At 40.3% G+C, this 22,934-nt stretch overlaps 1 protein-coding gene across 4 annotated transcripts in view; it reads right to left on the reverse strand.

Annotated features, from left to right (window-relative positions):
• Positions 1–17,111, reverse strand: part of GLI3 (GLI family zinc finger 3) — a 192,670-nt gene extending 175,559 nt beyond the window's left edge. For all 4 annotated transcript variants that reach the window (XM_026843972.1, XM_026843971.1, XM_026843970.1 and 1 more), the window contains exon 1: positions 16,945–17,111. In XM_026843972.1, coding sequence (XP_026699773.1) covers positions 16,945–17,068 — 124 coding nt within the window. In that variant the 5' untranslated portion in view covers positions 17,069–17,111. The remainder of the gene's footprint in view (positions 1–16,944) is intronic.
• Between the last annotated feature and the right edge of the window lie 5,823 nt (positions 17,112–22,934).

The following is a 22,934-nucleotide window of genomic DNA, read 5'->3' on the forward strand; positions in this document are numbered from 1 at the left end:
AGTAACCCAAGCAGAAGGATGGAGTGGTAAATTGGGGCGCATGTAAGTGCACCTGACATGTGCTTGTTTGAAGGGTCCAGCAAGGAATGTGCATGTGCGTTCACAAGAGAAAGGGTCTGTCTCCACAAACAGATGTTTCCCAGCACTACCACCATGACAAGACAAGAAGGTCCAGTCTGCAGTGCTTAGAGATTCAGAGTCATCTCGTCTGCCCCAATGGTGAATTTACAGTACTGGTCTCAAAAGTGTGAAACTCTCAGGAATTTCCTTTTGACATCAACAGCTATCCAATAGAGGTAAGGACAGGACCTCAAATCCCATGTTAAATGTAGCACAGCCAAGAGCTGAACTTACATCTGCAGAGATAAAATACCGGCATATAAACAAGCTGTGATGGCTTGTTTCTTGAAACCCAACAAGAAGGCGGTCTAATAAGGGAGTCACACATCTTTAATTATGCTGGCTCCACAAATTTAACTAGCATTTAGGCAATTCCAAAAACATGACAATTGCAAAATAATTTATACCTCAACCATAACTGCTTACTGTGAATAATGTACACTGCGTGTTCTTTTCAGATAGGAAAGCAGAGAGAGGTAGCACCCTGATTTGGCAAAGGTTCCTAATGAATGTCTTACCTTAACCCCAGAAAGGAGAGACAGCCATCGTCATCACTACCACTCATCCACTTCTGGCAACCCAGAGCTAAAGGGAACATAGGGATACTCATCCTGATACAACATGTTACAAAATAGTATTCCTCAGAGGATACAGGCAAGCTTATATAAGCAGCAGTGAAACTGGGCAACTTTCCAGCGAATTTATCCAACTGCCTGCAGTCTCCCATTTAAAGGTAGCTGAAATGCTGAGCACTGCATAAAATCATTTGATCCACATCCCATGCATTTTAATAAAGAATAGGAAAGAACAGACACCTATTAGTGTTTGCTAATTTTTATTTCCTAGCACACTGAAATGTAAAACATCCTCCTCTTTTCCCTTGCCTGAACAATCCCTTTTAATTTTAAGTCACTTGTAGGCACCTCCAGTACTGAAACAAACAAAAAAATGTGTTTATGAACAGAAGCCCAAGCGTTTTGGGTTTTTTTTTTAAAAAAAAAAAGTTGTATCACGTACCAATCTAATTAAAAAAAAAAAAAAAAGTTTAACAAAAGCCCTGTAAACTATAAGTGGTCTCCTTTTCCTTTTCCAGCTCCTTCCATCCCTCCCTTTCAATTCCATTCCTTGAAATAAACTGGGATCACTGGGATCACATGGTAGTAGTCATATAAGCCAACTTCACACTCTTCACTGACCTCATAAGAGAAAGCTTAGACTGGATGGAGCTATCTAGGAGAAGGGAACAGATGAAAGAGCAATGTTACCATGCTGTTTGCCACACCTGCACATTTTTATGTCTCGCTCTTCAGGCTGGAAACTGATTCTGTCTGACCTCCAGAATGAGCGAAAGAAAAGTCTACAACCTGAAGGGACAAGAAGCTGGGAAACAGATTTTCAGTGAGATCATTTCATACCTCTTCATGGCTTGTGTTTACTTTAGTTAACATCCACCTAACCTCAAGGACTCTTTACATTTTGAAGAAGAATTAACTGTTGCTAAATTCTGAACGCTCTCCATTTCAATTACAGTTTGATAGCCTGAGATATACACACTGTTGCCTTCTGCAACTCCTCCAGCAGAACCAAGGAAAAGCAATTTCACTGCTCTCTTCATTGCTAAACCAAAATACAAGCCCAACAAATAAAGGATTTTCCTTAGATTCCTCTAAATTTCTCACTGGTTAGGTACATTCCATGTTAAAATAGATTTAATCCTGCAAGAGAGGTGGCTCTCACAACCAGACTGCCATGGATTTGGTTTCCACAGTAGCCAAGACTCCTGGAAATCCAGAAGCATCTGTACAAGGCAACACTGCATGCAGCCAGACCACACCTGAGACCTGCAGATAGGAGGGATGCCCATCACATCCCTGCCAAGCACATGTTCAAGGCAACCCCACTTACACAGAGGGCCTGGCCAGTAAACCTGACTTATCCGGGACTGCAAAAAGCCAGCAGTCAACACTGTGCCCACATCCTGCTCTCCTCTTGCATTGCGCTGAGCTTCTGCCTTCACTTCCCCGAGAACCTACACATCTCAGAGGGTAAGCAATGTAAATCCAATACAGTGCGCCTGGCCAAACACAGACACAAAACCAGCAGTCTAAACTATGTTCAGACACTCGAACAAAAAACTTCTGTCACTCTCCCTCTGTGTCTAACACATGTCTAAATGTAACATTTTTCCCCAAGTTACAGAGTCCAAAATACAATTTTCACCTATGACGAAAATTCATGTTAAGTTATTCTGTATCAACTACTTCATGCCTAAGTACAAGCTCTTACACCTCTGCAGTTCAAGTACTGGTCCCATGAACAACAATGACTTCCACCTAACAATGCTAAAATACTAATTTTTGACAGGTTCTCAGTCCAATTATGACAACCAAAAAATCCACCTGAAATCTGTGTAAATGGGAGAACCATACAGGAGCACAGGACTCCTTCCTTCCTTCCCATTTAGGTCTTGCCTTTTCTCCTTCCTTTCACTCTTTCTCTCTCTCTCTCCCACTCTTAAAAATACCTGGTGGAATTTTTTATAACTTTGCACAAGAATCTTACTCGCTTACAGATATAATTATTATTTTTTTAACAGTCGGCTTATTTTTAGTATGTTTTGAGCCTTGAAGATTAATGTAGCAATAAATCACAGTCCCCTGAAATATTTTTATTACTTGAGATGTTTTGGTATCCCTCATACCGAGGTTATTTCTCAGAGAAAAAAAAAAATAATTTTGTGGTGCCAAAGAAAATGCATGCAAGGCTTTAATTCCCCTTTAAGTTAGATGGCTGAAGAAAAACGTCTTTTCCTATCCTCTGAAAAATCAAAAGAAATTGTTCAAAGCTGAGAACAAAAGTTTTAAATTGTTTCTGCTCTTATATATACAACATTAACCTCTACCATGTCAGCAAACAAAAAGGTGTCTTCGAACAGATATGTTAAGCTCAGGGAGGCTGTCAGAAGAAGATGCTGATGCATATCAAATTGAAAATATTAAATACAACCTACCATAAATATTTTTCCTTGGCCAATACTTAGAAAACAAGGCATTGACTTAGACTGGGATGAATGTTGGGAATGAAGTTGGGAGAAATCCCTTGAGGGATTCCAGATGCGTGCTTTTTTTGGCAGAGGTATTGTGAACCTGTACCCGTCCTGGTGTTTGAAAGATGCCAGTGTCCATTCACTCTTCAGCCAAAAGTCTCTGAAGGTAAGAAATAATTCATCATATACACATTCAGAAAATTAAGTTTAAAATAATGTTCAGATAACAGATTAGAAGCCTGACATTTGTCTAAGCAAAATTGTGCCATTTTCAGTTTTGCTTTCTAGTGAGAGCTGTGACCTGTTATGAAGGCACTGAAAACACCTGTGAAAAACAGAAGAGTTTTATTGCAGTTTGTGTCTGAATATTTAAATATCAATTAAAATAAAAGGATTCCCATGCAGCTTCTGTGGAAGTCAACATCAGTTGTGCCACTGGCTTCATGTTAGAAGCAAAGTTTGTATCTTACCAAATCCCTGAAACCTGGAGTAGTGACAAGGAGTCACTCTAATTATTAAAACTGCATGAGAACTAGGTCATAATTATTTTTTTTCTTTTTTTCTGACCTTACAGGAGAGCGTTCAAATAGGACATTTGCAAAAGAAAGCACACTTCCAGGATTAGGTTCTGAGATAGCTTCATGAGAAGTTATCTCAAGTTTCTGAGATGAAGCTTATAATTCAGTGATCAAGGGTGTCAGGAGCCCAGATATCCCACTGAGGGGAACCAACTAAAAGACAATGGCTTGAGTCAGGAGACAGGAAAGCAACATGTAAGATTAAATATTTAAAGCCTGGAATAGTTCAAGTTGCTAAAAATCCTTTCAGTATTTCAATGAGTTGTGGACTGGGGTCTTAAATGAAATAAAGCTCAGCCTTATCACTAATGAACAATATGAAATTATGACTACAAACGCAGCTTACCGCATAGCTTTTATGGAGTTAATTTTGTCTCATCCCTGTCTCACTGTGGATCCTGCAGGTCATGCTCCCCATTCCAAATCCTAACCCCAGGGAGCAGGTAGCTCTGCCTCCTCAGGGCATCCCCATAAACACCCAGGGGTAGGTACGGCAAGCGCACGCTCCTGACATGGGGACGCTGCCTGTAAACCGCAGAAGCAGAGGGCTGGACTACAGGCAAGCTAAGCTGAGGTGGGGAAACCAAGCCTCCCCTCTGCCGCACCGCAGCCACCATCCCCACCAAGGTCTCCTCCCGGCCATGGGAAGCTGCAGCTTTTCGGGCACTTTCAACGGGAAAATCCGTGGAGTTGAGAAGGAAATGTGCCAGGCACTTCCCAAGCCCGCTTTGCACAGCTACGCCTTGCGGTCTGCACTGAGATCAGCCCAGGGTTAAAGGCTGAAGCATCATAGGTGCTGAGCACTCCGGGAAGCCTCAAGCAACTCGAAGGGTCCAGCCTCTGCCCTCCTCCTCTCTAGCAGAAACACAAATTTGAAAATAAAAACAGGAAGATGGTTTATGAGGAGCATTTTATCTGAGTTAAAGTTGGAACGGGCTGTAAACTCCCATGGGACATCTAGGTTTACACACTTCGGATGAAACTGTAAATTGAATATTAAACACACATTTTTATCAAATGATATTTCTCCCAGAGAAGGCTGAGGACTGCCTGTTTATTTTTTTAATCTGATTTGCTACATTTACAAGTGGTAGAAAAGCTGGTTATATCAGCCACTCCATCTTTTTAGTTCTATTCAAATTACTTTGATTTTGTTTTTCTAACAACACTAAGAAAACTATAATACAAAAAAAAAAAATCTATAATCTGTGAAAAGGCACTCTGAAATCCATCAACCAAGTTGTATCCATAATTGCTTCCCTGGCTTATCAAAAAAAGGCTCATTTGCATTATCTGTTATCTTTAGATACCCATCCTGGTCTATAAACAGAGTTATCAATCCCGTTCAGAGGCCAGTCCACAAATTGAAGTTTTCTATATAGGGAATTAGCTATAAACAAGCCCGAGGCAATTTTCTTTGACAGCCAATGGTAAACCATAGGAAGTAACTTTAATAGTGATTTACAGTTCTTCTCTGGTTTCCATCCAACTTTTCCTTCTTGTGCTTCTGTTCCATCCAAAAAGGAATTTTTCAGATGTTCTAATTTCCCATTCAAGATGCAATCAATCCCAACTCTAGGTGTGTCTAATCCAATTTTTACGGTATGTTCATGGGCCAGCACCAGAGTAAAAGAACTCTCTTTTTATTTTCTTTCAATTGCCTCTGCTGCAATCACAAGACTTGTCATCTCCTGGTGTGAAATGCACAACAGTAGAAGAGAGAGCAAAGGAGATTCAAGAGAGAGAGAGAAAGAGAAAAATGAGCCAACCTACTGAAAAGAAAGAGGAAAAGAGATACACCAAAATAACATTAACATTTTTGAATTAATCCTACATATTGAAGGCTTCCATTTACCAGAATAATTAATTAACTCAAGATTTTTAAAGCCTGTACAGAGTTTTTTAATTCCTCATTTAAATCACAATATGCTGTTAGAAGGGGGATATTTAGGAATGGACTCCAGCGTCACACCACCCAGCTTCCTCATCTATACCACAGTGAAGTCAAACTCAAGTCCTGTACCACTTGCTCAAGCACACCACCCTTACGTACACGAGTAAACCCCGCTGCCCGACCTCCCACACCACCGAGAGTCAGAGGACTGCTCCTCCTTTACAAACGAAAGATCTTTTCTCTTAACACCTTATTCTGGATAACTCTGAACTTCCAGACACATACATTTAAAATACTTATTTTTCAATGTCTAATTAAAAAATATCTCTAAGCCACTGACACACACAGCGGATCTTAACACGCATCACAGGCACAGCAAAGAAACAACAAGCAGGGGCATGGTTCCTCTCTGAGTAAACTACAGCAAATGAAGATAAAGCAGCCAAAAAGCACTGACAACAGAGACCTACGTGGATTTACATCTGTGAGAGCAGCTGCAGAAGAACAGAGGAGTATTACACCCAAGAGTTTAGAAATTAATAAAATCTCTGTATCAACACAGACCAATAAATTTTCTTTTAAAGAAAAACACATTTATTTTGCTTTACATAATTCAGACCATGAAGCTTTGTACACTCTCCTATTCCTTTTCTTTATATATGCATATACATGGGGGCATATATATATATATATGTGTGTGTGTGTGTGTGTGTGTGTATGTGCATGGGTTATTTTTCTCCTGATTGAAAGCTACCCTAATGGGTAGGCACTAATGGATTTGAAGTGATAAGGAAAAGGCGGACATGCAAAATGCTCCAGAACTTCTGTTCCTAATCAATCACCAGAGATCAGTGACATCATTCAAGCCTTTGATCAGAGCTCCCCTTTCAAGCTTAAAAAGGGGGATAGATTGACCCACACCAGCAGAGGGACCGAAGAAACACCTAGGATACAATTCACAGTGAAATATGAGAAGTCACCGGCATCCCTCTTCAGAAAAAACTATCCCTTCCCACCTTCCTCAAGGAATACAGCACGCATTCCAGAGCAACCAAGCACAAACAACAGATTTATCTCTTTCCCCAATAATTAGAAAACAGCCAGGGAAACAACACATCACAAAATCCTTTCAGGTTTTATTTTCAAAGCCTGCGCATGCATTTTATCCTGAGCAAGCGATTTATTATGTTTGCTTGTGTTTAAAAATCTTCTCAAATCCATTAGTAAACCAAAAAAAAAAACCCAAAAAACAAAACCACCCCGAACTTATTTTTCAAAAATGAGCATCGTTTACAACTAAAGGCTGATGCCCATTTTTAAGAAATAAATAATTTTCAGGAGAATCAGCATCACGGCAAGCATTTGCTACACTTAGCACCAGCCTTTGTCCAAGTCAGGGCATTCAGAGAGTTCAGATCACTAATCCCACTTCAGCTAAAATTGAGCTCCATTGTTTCTCAGTTCATCTGAGTTTCCATGGCACTTACTAGGACTTAAGTGTTATTTACTTAGTGCGGTTTGTTAAAAACAAAAACCAATAACTAAGTCTTAACACAAGCATCAGGTTTCCTTTTTTTTCCCCCCCTTTTTACTTTCAATAAGCTCAAGATGCAATCAGCATTTTACAGTCTGAGAGACTTCTTCCATCAAAAAATCTTCAAGAAAAGCAAAGTTGAAAATAGACCTGAAAATGTTCACTTCATTGTTTTGGCTTGGTTTTCTCCCATCTGTATTTTTAAAAAATCTAATTGAGCTTCCTGAACAGCAGCAAAAATGTAGTTTATTATCTCCCTCATCAGGTGATCAATGATTTCATTAATAAGACAGATAACAAAACTGTCATATCATCGACACAGTTATGAAAGATGATCCTGGCTTCTTGCTCCATTTTCCAAGGTCTGGGATTCTCTGTGGCAGCTCTGAGTCCATTCAATATTTTCCACAGACAGAGAAAAGTGAAAATCCATTTTGAAACCAATTTCAATTAGGATCCAGAAGCTGTTATCACAGGTGTCGCAGAATGGGCCCGTAAGTGGAAATGTCGCCTATCCATTCTGAAATGAAACCTTATCAGGGGCTACGAAGATGGCTGAGGACAGCCTATCTGTAAATTACTTTTCGTCCTGTGTTAACTCAACCCTAGTTCTGTCATATGGAATTCTTTCCAGCCCCTCGTAATAATCTAATGACTAACTAGGCGCTGCACCAAAACGGCTTTTATTCTGCTCGGGCTTCCCCCGCCGAACAGGGCTGCAAATGCAAATAACTGGAGGCGGCCAGGCGAGCCAGCGTATTTAGTAATATCATTTAAAGCTCTCATAGTTTATTACGAGGAAGTAACGGGCTTGCATTCTGAAGCCTGTCTCCACCCATTGCATTCCTGGTGATTTTTCAATTGCAAACTCCAAGGCCCAGTTATTTCATTAATCCAGCACCCAAGTAGCGAGGCTTTTCTCTCACATCTTTCAGTCTCCTTTTAGCAAATTATCCCATGACGGAGGATTTATTCAGTCAAAGACCTCGGACTTTGAGAGGCAACAAAAGAATCAAGAGACTTTCTGGTCCACCTGCCTGGCGAATGATGAGGCAGGGTAAAGCCTCCCCTAGAGAAACCAATCAAACCATTGTGTGGCACAGTCAGACCTTTTCAACTGTCAAGCCAGGAGAGCAGGAAAAGAGATGAAAGAACTCAGGATGAAGCTACCATTTACAGAAAAAAAAAAAAAAAAAAAAAAAAAAAAAAAAAAAAAGGAAAAGAAAAGAGAGAGAAGAGAAAGGAGAGAAAGGAGAGAAAGAAGGAAAGAAAAGAGAGAGACTAGGAGGAGGGGAAAACACTACCAGTCAGGCCCAGACGGAACTCTTCTACAAAATCTTCTGTTGTTATGTATGAACCCCTATGCTGGAAAAGAAAAGCGAGTGTACAACGAGGACGGGAAGAGAGCAAGAGAGAGAGCGCTGTTTGCAATTACTAACTTAAGTTTCAGCAATTTATCATCTCATATTAGGAAAAAGTCCATCAGTACAAATCTGTTCTACTAAGCAGAACAAAAGAATCCCCTTTAGCGTGGGATATCTGGGTGTATTTGCAAGCTATTGCACGTGTGGGACTCAAGTTTTCGTATTTCCACTTGGCTGCATGTGGAACCTGCATGGCAAGTCATACTAAATGAATGGAAAGCAGCGTATTTTAAGCAGTTTGCATGTGCAAAGAATGTGCACACACAGCTCCTGTGTAGCAAGACTCCAGCTGATTGCAGGCACAAGATTAGGAACTGCTTTTTGATAATCTAACCCATAAAGCCTTACAACCCAAATTCTAAAATCATCTGAACAAAACCCAGTATTTCCTGTTATTTCCAAAGTGCATCTGCGCACTTGAAATATACATTCATCAGGAGGTCCAGATCACATTTACAAGTAAATCAACATTTTTCTGAATTGTCAGCCTTAAGAAAAAAAAATAGAATCTGCAAATTAAATTGTGACCCCTTGCAGTATACATCAAAGGCAATGACTTTTAATAGGAAATAAGATAATAACGTAGAATAAAATCCATCTCATTCTGCTTAGTTGGGATGGCAGAAGAATGCACCTCCCTCCCCTCCCACCCTCACCCCAAAATAATGAGATACGGCTTGGAAAGAATACAGACAATGTCCTTTTAGTATAGTACATTATTTATATAATCACATACCATACCCTAAGCGCATTTCTCTCACTTATTGGCATACGTATTTAGTAACAATTTCTATGTAAGCAGAAGCTGAGGTTTTATGTCTTCCAGAAAAGAACAAGGAAAAAAAAAAAAAAAAGGGAAAAAAAGTAAATAGAAACATACAAAGCAGGGATATAATCAAATGCAACATTGATACCTGATTATTTCACTTTAACTGGAGACAGATATGAAATAGGAAACACCTAGAAGAGAAAAGCTGAATGGCATTTGAAAACCTATTAAGTAATTTAATTATTTCAACTGCCTTAATTTACACAGCTCTAATTCTAAAGCCAAATACTGTGCCTGCCAGAGGGGTTGCCTGGTTTTAAGTCACTTAGAAGGATTTTTAAAAATTCTTTTTATTTACTTTAAGAAGAAGACCTACTCCACGTAGCTCCTTCACTTGCAGATTCCCAAGTCTGATCTCTTTTCAGGACCCAGGAGCTTTCTACTTTTATTTTTTAGTGCCCTTCCAATCCTCCCCAGCCGCCTGGCACCCATGTGCTTGTTGGCACCCATTTCCAGCAGCCGGGAGGAAGGTGCCATCGCTTGGAGCAGCAGTGATGCTGCGGTGCAAGGTCATGAGGAGGCCCTTTCTCTTTTAGGGTATCCTCCCCAGAGACCAGCACTTTGCAGCAGTAAGCAAGCCCTTTTCTGGAAAGCTAACAATATCACTGAAGCTTCAGCTGCCCACAGCCTTTTTCCTACTAAAAATCAAACCTCGTGTTGCTCCCCCCTCCCCAGTACTGTGGGCTGTAATGCCTGAAGTTTTTGAGTTCTGATTGATACCGGGTTCCTGCAAAGCACAAGCTACAGTGCATGGTACCACTGCCGTACGGTAGAGACCCACTTTAAACCTTTTTATTATTATCACCTCTTACTCTATTTCAACACGCAGGTACAACTGTAATATGGTTGCTTGAGTGTTTTGTGGGGTGGGTTTTTTTGTTTGTTTTTCAGGAAAAAAGAATCCCTAGTGTATAATTCCCTAAATTTAACCTCCACCTTGTCCAGGTGGCAAGCTTCTGCTGCTAACTAATGTTTTCTCCCGATTCCACCTCATGTTATCCAGCAGGATGTTAAGTCATTACTTACTGATTACAGTGATTGCAGGGATAAGCCACTCAATCATCTCTTTCTGGAACTTGCAAAGGGATACAGGAGGATTGACATTTAATATCCCTTATGCTATTAACCACTGCAGGGAGGGGAGAGAAGGGGGGGAAAAGCAGGGAAATCTCGGCAGAATTAATGAAGCAATACTGTATTGCACTTGCAGATCATTGGCTTTAGAGCAGGGTAAGGGTAGGGCTGGCTCACTCTGGGGCAACACTAGAAAATAGTATCAGGCAGAATGACTTATTAGAGTCTACAATAAACCCTAACTTGATGACTTGAATTTTATAAGTAAGCATAAAGAACCATGGGTTCATTACTCCGAATGAACACGTATTTAATCAGCTACTCACATCAGATAACAATATACCAAGACATGCAGTCCCCACCTAATTACAACCTCCAATACTTTTTGCTTCCAATATTTCCAAGCATCAGGAGACCCTGTCCTCCCCAAGGATAGGTACCTTCTTTTAGTTTATCCTCTTAGGACCTGGCCACAATTATTAGAACAGAAGAGTACACAAAATCTTGCAAGTTCAGGTCTTTTCCTTATTTTTCTGTGCTACCACACATGACCATTCTACCCTTCCTTTTCATGCTGCTGTATGCCACCGTTACAGATAGAGAATACTTGCAATATTTGTCTTGCTGAAAAAGAAAACCCTCAGAAAAAACCTATACACTGAAGTCAGCACTTCCAATATAATCTAATACTACAGGATGCTGTTTCCTCCTTGACCTGAAAATGAGAAGTGAAGAGGGCCCCTCCATCCCCTTTGATTTCAGGAGAGGACGAGGACATCTCCTGATCACTTTGTAGAATCAGGTCTCATATAATCAATTCGGGACTCAATTTGCAGGCCACTAAAATAGTACAGGGAATGTTTCTCGATGCCTAACAACCTCTTTTGAACCCTGACCTCTCAATAGGACCCTGAGCACATCAGTCCAAGGAGGGGGCCGAGAATGGGTATTATGATTAAAACTTATTTTATGGTGAGCTTGAAAGCAAGCAGCAGGACAAGTAACCAGCTGAAAGTTTAAACAGGAAATGTGATTCTTATGGGGTTGCAGACTGCTGAATACTTCCCTCATTCAACCCTGAAAGAAGTACTAGGAAGAAAAAAAGAAAAAAGGAGACCCAGATGAAGCTGGCTCTTCTTCTGAAAGAATCAAAGTGGACGCATGCCCTTCCTCTCATTTATTCATCCATCAAGCTTGGTTTTAAGTTACATCATCATTAAGATAATAATTTCTGCTTTCTATCACTTTAAAGTATGTTCTTAATAACTATCTGATTCTGATAAAGGTAGTCAAGTCCACAACCTACATACGTTTATAATTAGCTTTTTTTTAAGGCAGAGTAATAGGTTAATAAGAAATATCAAATTACACTGGAACAAGCTCATGGGTCAAAAACTAGACAAAACACATCAAACTGAAAATAAGTGCTTGCCTGTCAGAAACTGAAGGAGTCCCTATACAATAACTGCATTGTTTTAATGCAACGTTTAAAACGTCGGTTTAGAGCCAAAATGTGAAAAAGTGGAAAGCATTTTAGTCACCGACAAAATTCATGAGCCAAACAGTAAATAAATCAGGGTTGAATGCAGTATTACAATCTCCTAATGTTCTCCAAGCAACACTGCAAAGTGCAGCTTTTCCTTGCAGAAGTATTAAATCAGCCCTCACAGAAATTCCCTGTACTTTTAGAAAACAAAGCAAAAAATTAATTATATCCATGCTACAGATTAAGTGTAAAAAATAAACTGCATATAGCTGAGGGCTGTGTTAGGTTAGCACGGGGTTTTTTAGCCAACACCTCTTAGGAAGAACTCTAATAATAAACCAGATTCTCCTACAAAGCAGCATGTAGAGTGGAAGCGGCCAGCCTGGTAAAGTGACTGCCTAATTTTAAGCATGCAAATACCCACGTTAGGGCCAACAGAGCTATTCCTGTGCCTAAAGCAAGGCGTTCGCTTGAGTACTTGCAGAAGTGAAGTTCAAGCCTTGACCGCAATGCTGGGACTCGGGAGGGCTGGCGACTCCCCATGCCGGGATGCAGGAGGGCACTGCAGGCAGCACAGCTGCGCAGGCAGGGGAACGAGCGGAGTTTCTGCTCCGGCACTGCAGCGCTCAGCCTGACATATCAACTTGGCGTGCTGCTGATCTCAGCGACAGCTCCTATGCCAGGCTGCGAGGCATGGCAGCCCAGGAGCAGGCACGCTGCTCGCCCTGCCAGCCCTGGCGCTCGCCCGCAGAGCAGCATCGAGGAGTAGCCGAGAACAAGGCTTCACACTGGTGTTCGTCACCCTTCAGCAAGGCATGTCACCACGCAGACGCCTGCAACGTTTACAGCCTTCACCTGAAGATTTCTTTTTAATCCTGGGATGACTTGAAATTACAGGAGGTAGATACTACATTATCCAATGGTGGTCTAGCAAGGCAGGTTTCATGACCTGCAATACCAGGCAAAGGCTTTCCAAGGGGAGCACAAAACTCATTTTAATGAGCTTATCAATGGATACCTCTCTTCAGAAAGCCATTCCTTGCACAATTTGATAGAAACCTGTGTGTGCATGCAGCAACGTTCAGGAGATGACCTAAATCCATGCACGGACATGGTAGGGAATAGGGTTTTACTGCTTTCTCTCCAGAAAAGTGGCAGGGATGCATGTGTGAGAAGACAAGGCTTGACAACATGGCATTGTGGTAGCGAGGTGGCCCGGGACACTGGCCCCATTACTTCAATGTCATAACTCCATAGTCATGACATAAACACTGTATTTATTTGTGGCTGTTATCACTTTGCCAAAGCAGATCAGTCAGAGGCTATCAAATCACACAATACACAGAAGTAAGCTTACTTATACTCTAGCACAAACTTCTTATTCATACAGCGTTTTGTAAATCAGCATTTCCGTTGGCAGTTTTCTTTAACAGTTTCTCCCTCCTTGGGTATTAGCCTAGCAGTAAATACAGCAGTCGATCAAAGAAGAAGTAAAAGGAACAATTTGCAAAGAAATGTATCCTAGTAAACTGTGTGCAGTTTAGTTGAGATACACAAAGAAGAAAAAAAATCAAAAGCTTGCAAAAATGAATTCATAACAAAACAAGAGAGGTCCCAAATTACAAAGTCCCACTGGGAATCAAAGTACACCAAATATTTTTGTTATTTATTACAAATTATGATTGGGGTTTTTTTACTTTTTTGATCACATGTATTTTAAAAGAAGTTTTAAATTTTCTCCAACACTAAGACCTTCTCCACATGTTTCGGCCTGGAGCACATTTTAATGGCTTAGTTATAAATCCCTGAAATTAGGGTTTTATAATGGAAACGCTGGCAGGCCCTTATCTAACACAATATAGTCAGGTCTTGTAGTTAGGTGAGTGCAGCAGAAATCTTTTTTGTGATAAGTAGTGACAGGAACTCAGCAGAAGTGGCTAACATGTAAACTATGGCCCAAGCTTGCTTACTGTTCAAGTCTACAGTGCAGCTGGTACCTTTCCAAGGGGCATTCACAGGTCCGGGTCTCATAACTTGCATGGCATAGTTAGGGTTAACACAAGAGCTACCCTTCCAGGTCACCTTTCCCACTTTCTTTCCCTTGCACCTAGATTTACACCAGGCTTTTCAATAAACAGTTTGCACACCATATGGTTTAAAAGTTTTCTACACTCAATACTCATATGAACATAGAGTCTGCTACTGGGTGTAAGTCACTTTTGGGAGCTGTTGAAATAATGGCATTTTCTTTGTTTCTTCATGACTGTAAGCTTTGGATAAAACCTGTAACTAACAGCTTTCAATCTATTTATGATCCAAGTTCTGACTCCTTCAGAAGACAGCAGAGCTATTGAGAAAATACTAGTTTCTACATCACATCTCAGACAGCTGTCACTCATGTACACCTTACCCTGCAAACTTTGCTAATTAATGCGTTGTTCTGCAGCAGAGAAGTGGTGACATTAGACATGCTTACGAGGTGACATTGGTATGATAGGCAGATGTTGCTCTGCGATGAAAGTAGTCTTCTGACAAAAGCAGCAAGGATCATTCTGTCTTTTTGTTATTTTTAAGGGTACCTTACCTTGTTTAACAGAGCATTCAAATGCAAATCACAACCGTTTAACATTACCACAGCCCTCTGCAAAAAAGAGGCACTGAATCAACAAGAGCTGCATGTTTTGTAGGAGTGGTGTCTTGTATTAACTGATGATGTTCCTGTAGTAATACTCATTCCAGCATTAAAGAACAAAAGATGCAAATGCAATGCAAACTCCAGCTTTCATGCAAATTGGTCCTTGTAACCAAAACTCATTATCATGACAATCACATCTGCAAGAAGCAAAACTTTAAACACTGCAACAGTAAAAGTCATGTTTAAGTAAGTTCCTAAAGTTTTGGTATTAGTATTTGTTTTGGTACATGCTCCATGGAGTCTCTACACCAAGAGAAAATTTTTCATATCCAGGAAGGACTGGAATATTTTACCCCTTTGAAGCCCAACCCTCTATCTCTGGAAAGTCGTTTGTTTGATTGTATATGAAGGTAGGTTAGAAACCCAGACCTTGGAGATCCTGGTGACTTCCCTAAATACAAAGACTAACCAGACCAACCCTTACTCACTGAAAACAAAGGTAACTGTCATTACCTCAACCAAATGCAGCCTCAGGCCCCAGGATGTGCACTGCATTAGGATCTCAATCTCTTAATAGGAGACAATTCCAGTGACAAAAATTTCTAGTCATTCATTAGACTTAGAATCATTCCAGCTCTTGGGAGTTTGATGCCCCTGACATGCAGTTAATACACCACCTGCATGAAGCAGGTAGTTAAGAACTAATATTACTGTTAAAGCTGACAGGTAGAATAGAGAGAGAATTTGACCACGGAGTAAATCAGTATTGGAATAAGCCAAAAACGTCTTGAAGGCTTTATTTTTAGCCCTCTCAAACTAAATGTTTAATGATAATGTTAGAGCTAGCCCAGAGTCCGAGGTATTTGCCACTATTGAGTTTGAGTACAAACCCTTGACACATCAAAGAATACACATATGTGTTTAAGAGTGCATCTGTTTGAAAAGTTGGGGCAATGTGGAAAATCCTATTATCAAAAAAAAAATACAATGGGGAGCTCTTCAGCTAATGTGAACCACTGTAATTCTATTGACAGCAACAGATCTGTGCTGACTTACACCAGCTGAGGATCTAATTTCATATGCTTTAGAAAACTGATGCAACTTTTTCCATAGCTGCTCAAGAGTTCCTATACTCCCGTGAGGATCAGCTCCAACTAGTAGGTCAGCAGGTGCTGAGTTTGCTTTGAATCTGAAGTCCAGTCACACAGAAGGATACTGGGATATGTGCCATCTAATTTTTACTGACCCATAGAGATTCCCCTCTAGTACGGCTGTGGGATTCATGTATTTTCTGCTTTAGTCTAGTGGGAGATACATGTTTCTTTGAGAAAGCAGAAACCGTTCTTCGAGATTTCAAAGTGAGAACTTGACCTGGACCACAAGCCCACATGAGTAACCACGATGGAAGCAGAAAGGGTGAACAGAAAATGCTTTGCCAAAAACACACCAGGACTCCAAAAGACGCAGAAAGACATTTTCCAGTTTTAGTCATTATTACACTGATGTGCAAAAACCAACAGTTAATCTGCAGCTATCCAAAACCCACAGGTCTAAACTCTGTCCACACCTTTTCAAGCAATTTTATTTCCTAATGCAAAGGGAGTTATGCATTAGTAGGGACCAATACACTCAGCCCTCTTACACTGAACATTGAAAGGGCCAGGGCTGGGATTACGCACTCTCCAGAGAGGCAGAGAATATGTAAAATTGTCAGTGAGGTAATCTCTGGGGAGAATTAAGCAAACTACTCCAGTTTTGCAAATCTACAAGCTGTACATTCACAACTTTGAAATGAATTCACGGGAGGATACACTCTTAGCTTGATGTTTTGTCTCTGGCCATTAAAGAACTTTGGGCAGGTGGGGGAAGCTCTTTGCGAGGAGCAAGTTTATTTGTAAAAGAAGAGAAGAAAAGAAAACTTTGCCATTAATTTTCACAAAGCTACTTCTGTCTCTTTTGTAATAACTAATTATCTAACTAGCGTAGGAGATTTCAATGGCCAAATGCAAAGCACTCACAAGCCCTGCCAGGCTAATCAAGACAATTTCCAAAACGCCAAAAACAGGAACTTCCTATAATAAATAACTTAGCACATTTACATCTCAAATTAGAACATCTGGAAGAAAAAGACTACGCCTGATGCCAAAACAGGCCTTATTGTATCCTACCACTTTCCACCACCATCAGCCCCCCCCTTGTTCATTTTCTTTAGCCTTTCCTTAGAACAAACACTGATCCAGGTGCAAACGCTCAATTCACAAGGAATGCAGTGAACATAAAATTACTGTAGGTTTGGCTGCTAGTAAATCCCTGCTGTTACTCACCATTGGAAGTTGTGCTGGAGGCAACAGCTTTCTCACTGACATCTGTTCGACTGGAGCATTTCACGATGGAATTCTCCACTTTTTTCTTCTCCGTCGTGGTAGAGCTATGGGACTGCGCCTCCATGATGACTTCTCATTACTTCAGCTCTCCTTGTACTAATACCTGAATGAAACAAGAGAGTGATAAACTTTAAATGCTATTCGAAAGCTTAGACCAAAACCTCTCACACCTCTCACCCTGAAGAAGAGCCCGCAGCACAACTGAATTAGCAGTCCCACAGGCCGCTTCTGGATGCCTATCAAATCATGTCTGCATGCATGAATTCCTGAAGAACTTAAGGAAGTACTAACGCCAAAAATAAGTATGTTTGCCTTTAAAGAGAATCAGCATCACAAACCACTACACTGCCTGATGGGTAGGTCCATGTTTTTCAAGCCTGTAGGGTTTTAATGGACCCAGGGGAAAAAAGCCAGCATTTTTCTCCTATGTCCAGAGCACTTTGGAACAACACAAAAGAAATCAAGACAGACCTTCATGTTGACTATAGAAGTCAAATATTTAAATTTCAACATTCACACTATCCGAACACACTGCAGCAAGGATTATCCTGTCTATCTCTACACCTTGTCCTACTCGTGTAAACATCTCTCACTTTGTTCAGAAATCTAACTCAAACAAAAGTGCATTGGAGCAACACCCTAAAAACCACAAGGAAAGGCAAATATTATTGCTAGTGGCAGATAATGAGATCACTTTCTTTTGCATGAAAACGCTGAAAATGGAAAACCCTGCAGAGGTGTGTGTCTGGTTACGCTGCCTTTCCTGGCTGTTCTCGGTGTTATCCCCAGTGATACATTACTTTTATACCCCGCAGATCACTTCTTATTCCCAGAGCTTTTACATTCCTGACAATAAACCCAAGAAGCCCATAAGCTTCCAAAAGGGTAATACTTGCTTGTGCGCAGTGTATCACCACCAGGCCCCAAGACTGCTGGGATCCTGGGCCGTGAAGAACACAAGCATTTCCAAGCACTGGTCTGCAGCTTAACTTGATGCACGCCAGTCTGTCCAAGTAAACTTTACATAAATCATCAATATTCAGCACACACCATGCTTAGAACTGAATACCTGGGTACTTTAGTAGTTTGAACATGATCCTATACAACAACAAAAAATAATAATAAATAGAGTGTTTTTAGCTCTGAGCAGAACTGCAGTCATTAGCTAAAGGGGTCTGAAACGGAAGGAAGTCACACTGTTCTAAAACATCATTTAAATGAAATAAAAAACCAAAGGCTTCAAAACAAGCCACAAAGTGAACTATAATGAAGTGTAATTACATCAGCAACCTGTTTCCCCAATTCTGACAGTCAAAAAAAAACACCAACCAAAACAACAACCCCCCAAAAAGGCTACAAAGCCAATTCATCACAAACACAGCTGTCTAGTAAACCTTCCCTTTCCCACCTCCCTAGTAGGAGTTCTTTTTAATAGCACAATAAAACACTCCAAAGCCTCATTGTTATACAGTAAGGATCAAAGAAGAGCCCAATGACTAAATGAATCATTATTTAGCTAGGCAGCACAGCCATGGAACGGGATTAGATATCAGAGACTCTCTGCCACCGACCTACTGGTCTAACCTTTGGCAAGGCATTTTTCTTCCCCTGAGTTTCTTTCTTGCTAAAGACAAGAATAAAAAAGCTCTGCCTGCCATGGCAGAGTACTTCCCAGATCTACTTGTGAAAGTGCTATAAATATTATTATGACCTGTGAAACAACTTCCTACCAGAACATGAAGGGGAATGTCAGGTGCCTTCAAATAGGACACAGGAGAGATCTAATATCACTCAACTTGCAACAGCCCTTGCTTGCACCCAGCAATGCACAAATCTCCTTGAGAAGAGATCTTATACAAGCTTGGTAAACAGCTCCTTTCAAAATTTCTCATATGCTTTCTCTGCCTTTTCTCTCGTGCACCTCATGCAATAGCGTCCACAACTTTGGTCACTTATCACGTATATCAGCCTTTGAGTTATTTAACAGTCTTCAAAAAGAATGACATTCTACACTCTCTCTGAAGGTATCCAAAAAGCATCTTTGGATCATCTGCAATTCAAGAGCAACACATGGCTGCTCAGACTGGCATCCATCCATTCTCTTGGCTATTTTTTTTTCTTTCCCCAGCAGTCTACCAGTGAGATTTTTCTGGTGCTTTGAGGTTGTTTTCTTTAATGAAGGGAAGACTAGCAGACTTAATTCCGTATTTCCCACCACTCTCTATCAATTTCCTGTTCTACACTACCCTAGTGTGGACAACAGTACAGAACATAGGCCTAAAGTAGCAGCTTAAAGTGAATTTTTGGTCAGAAAATTGCAGAACTGGCCATGAGCTAACATAAACACCTGCTCTTCATATCTGTTCTGGTTCATGTCTGCCTAGTTTACATCCAGAAGGCTGCTTTTATTCAGCATGGAAGAAGGAACACCACAAGAGCAAACTTTCTTACTCGACTCTACACCCAGCACCACAAGCCAACAGCCCCGGCGCTGCTGAAGCTTCCTCCTGTGCCTTCCTTCCTCCGCTCCCAACCCACGCACGCCCATGTGGCAAGGGTGTCTGTCTGCAAGAATTCCAGCAGCTCCAGTTACACCCCAGTGCTTCATCAACTACATGGTGGTATGCATGGCTGGGAAAGCACGGAAAGCCAGGAGAGGTGGCAGGACTAACAATCAGAGGCATGTGTTTTGGTATGTTCTGCCAAGCATGCCCGATAGGGAAGCAGCCAACTGGAAATCAATATGGTGCCCACAAAACTTTTTTTCCTGAAGATGAACTTAAGACCAAGTTGAAAACACAAACCAGAGACACACAGCTTCTAGAATTATTCTCCTTAATTTTGGCTGTGATTTTTATTTTCTCTCAGAAATCATACTGAAAGATGGAGAATTGCAGTCTACCAAAAAAAAAAAAACAAACCACCATCCAGGACGATGTAAAGATTTCTTTCCACTGGCTGCTAATCCCTATTGAAAAGCATTCTGAAAATCAGCCAGCCTGACGTCACCTTCACATCAAAATACGAAGTGGTTTATATTATGGTGTACGCGGCTCTCCCCAGCGTGGGGGTCAGTGACTTCCCTGTTCCTGCCCCCAGGCCTGAGACAATATGTATCTATTCTGCAGCAAGGAGCTCTGCTTTCAAACACCAGAAAGCTAGTTTCTGTCGGCTACCCAGCATCTCCATGTGCATATGAATGGCAAGAAAATGCTATAACAGTATATGGGCAAAAGCCTGAACTTTCATAGGTAAATAGGGGGATAAACATTCCTTCTTGAAAGCAAACATTCATGGCTTTTCCCCATTCAACCATGCTTGAACCTTTTGTAAGGTTCCTAAAGCCTGAACCCACTGCACAATTAATTCCAGATCCCCATTTTAAACCTAATCCCTCTCAAAACAGCAACCTGCCTGCAGGTGTGTCTCTTCTTTTTAAATCATAAATGTAAACTTTCACCAATTGCGTATTAAATTGGAGGAATTTTAGGAAGTAGCTACTGGAATGAACTCGTTAAATGAGGAAAACTGTCTCTTTTAAAAGGAGTGTCAACAAATAACAATATGTTGGAAATGCATTTTAAACAAAAAAATTCTTTCAAGCAATTTGAAATGATATAATTTCCGGTCCTTATGTACGCTGGTCATAAAACTGCCTCGCAGTAGTAAAAATAATCATATTAATATACTGGGGAGAAAAAAAAAATCTTTTTGTTCATTCACTCACAGTGCCAACTAACCGAAACCAGTGGAGCAGCCCTCTGCCTGGAAGAGCAGGAAACGTGACCCTTTCTGAACATACACTTCAATTTTCCAATTCCTCTCTGAATTACTTTTTAAATCATTACATTTATATTGCGTACGTTAGTTTTAAAGACCAGATCATGAAACTTTTTATTCATAGGAATAGACTCACTGACTTCGACAATACTACTTGCTTCAGTCTGAAGTGTCTGGGCAGGAATCAGCATCTAGAATTCTAAATTTGCATGTTAGACTGGTTTACGTTTCTTGCAAACTTAAACCTTCTTCTGCCTTTATTTGTAATATTTTTTGAGGGGGTATCGTTTAATGTGTTGGGGTTTTTAAAAAAAAAAAAATCCTTTCCCTGTTTTATTCGATGCTGCTGTAGTTGTATTCAATTCATTAACAAGTGGTTTGCATCCGCTGAGAAGAGCTGTCTGAAATAGCAGTGTCACAGCATTCATCATCATTACATCAGCAGTAGGGAAGTTCATACTGATTGCTATCAGCAACCAGAGTGCCCCAATCAGCGTGCAAGCAAACATAGCATGTTTAATTTTTCAGAAATGACTGGGTAGTTAGGGTGTTCATAGGTACTACTTTGATCCACACTACTGGAAGCAGTCATTGGGGATACAATACATCTTGAACAACACAACTGTATGAAAGTGAAAAACACAAGGGGAGGCATGAAGAACAATCAGGAAATTACAGTCTATCTCAACCATAAAGGACCCTTTATCAGTTTTATCAAAACCGGTTACACTGTTCCTTGGGATTATTTAAGGATAAAAAAAAAATAAATCTGTCTTGTTCAGATACATTCAAATGCAAACTTTACATGAGACAATCTTACGCTATTATAGGAGAGCTATTTCACACTGATTTATAGAGGCTTGATTCAGGTACATTTAACTTCCAAAACCTACCTAGATTTCAGCAGTGCTTTCCATCAAACCTGCTCGCAAAGCTGCACTGACAAAGTTACCCCTGATAGTACTTGCTGAAAAATACACAAGTGCTCAGACATTTTATGAAGTCTCTTCCAGTTGCAACATTAACCTCTTGGTACCTTTCACCATTTTTATAATAGCTATAGGAGCTAATCTAATTACTATACATCTTTTGAATAGTTTTATCTTTTCCCAGTTTTTTTGTATGCTAAATCAGAATCTGCAGCCCCCATTAACTACTCCTAGGCAAATTTTCTTCGGATTCTTCCCTGTTGAGACAACTGGGCACAGTAAGACTAAGACTGCCATAAACAGTCCAAATAATAGTCTTATATCCTCTCTATATAAAATCACAACAAACCATTAGTAAGTTGGGGGGAAAAAAGGTATCTTATACTTAGCAGTACTTATCTCTGTTTAAGTTACAAACATAAACTATAAATGCACTAGTTGCTTACTTTTCCTAAATCTGTTTTGAAATGCAAAGTAAAATTAGAAAGAAAAAATGAACACACAGACACCCCACCCCACCCCCGACAGAATCAGATAGAAGGATTTGTTGCTTGAAATTAAAAAATACCTCAAGTTATAGGGCACCACATTTATTAATACAATCTTTCCAAATTCATTACTATCTGCTGTCTTTTCCTGTGTTACATTCCTTTGATTTCTTCCCCCCATAAAGACTGAAAAACAACTAGACCTAAAGCCTGGTTAATGATGATCTGATCTGTTCCTGATAGGTTAAATAGCTTGTGGCAACAATAATGCAGGATCACAAACACAAAAGCAATCAGCTAGGCAAAGCAGTGCTATTAGCATCCTCCTGATTAAGATCCTAAGTGAGAAACTGTTCTATGGCATACACGGAACTACCGATCGAGGGCAATAATTGCTCGACTCCAGAGGAATTACATTTGCTTACATCTTTCTGGTACAGATAAACTGGATTACCAACAGTTCTGAAAATATTTAAAACCTACGCATACAGTAGGATCAATAACTGACACTTTCTACTGAAGCAGCACCTCAGTTGCTTTTAATACACATCATCCACATACTCTTACAAGTAGATTATCTCTACTTTTGTTATGGGATTTAGAAAGCTGTTAAGTATAACCCCAATTAAATATTTTTACTATTACTTCAACAGATTAAACTGTATCTAAAACAGCTTTCCGCCAGGAAAGAAGTGATTCATAGTTTCTTACCCAGTAAACAGAATGTAGTGGA

This window comes from Athene cunicularia (genome assembly GCF_003259725.1).
Source record: "Athene cunicularia isolate RWA chromosome 2 unlocalized genomic scaffold, athCun1 chr2_part2, whole genome shotgun sequence".
Classification (NCBI taxonomy): domain Eukaryota; kingdom Metazoa; phylum Chordata; class Aves; order Strigiformes; family Strigidae; genus Athene; species Athene cunicularia.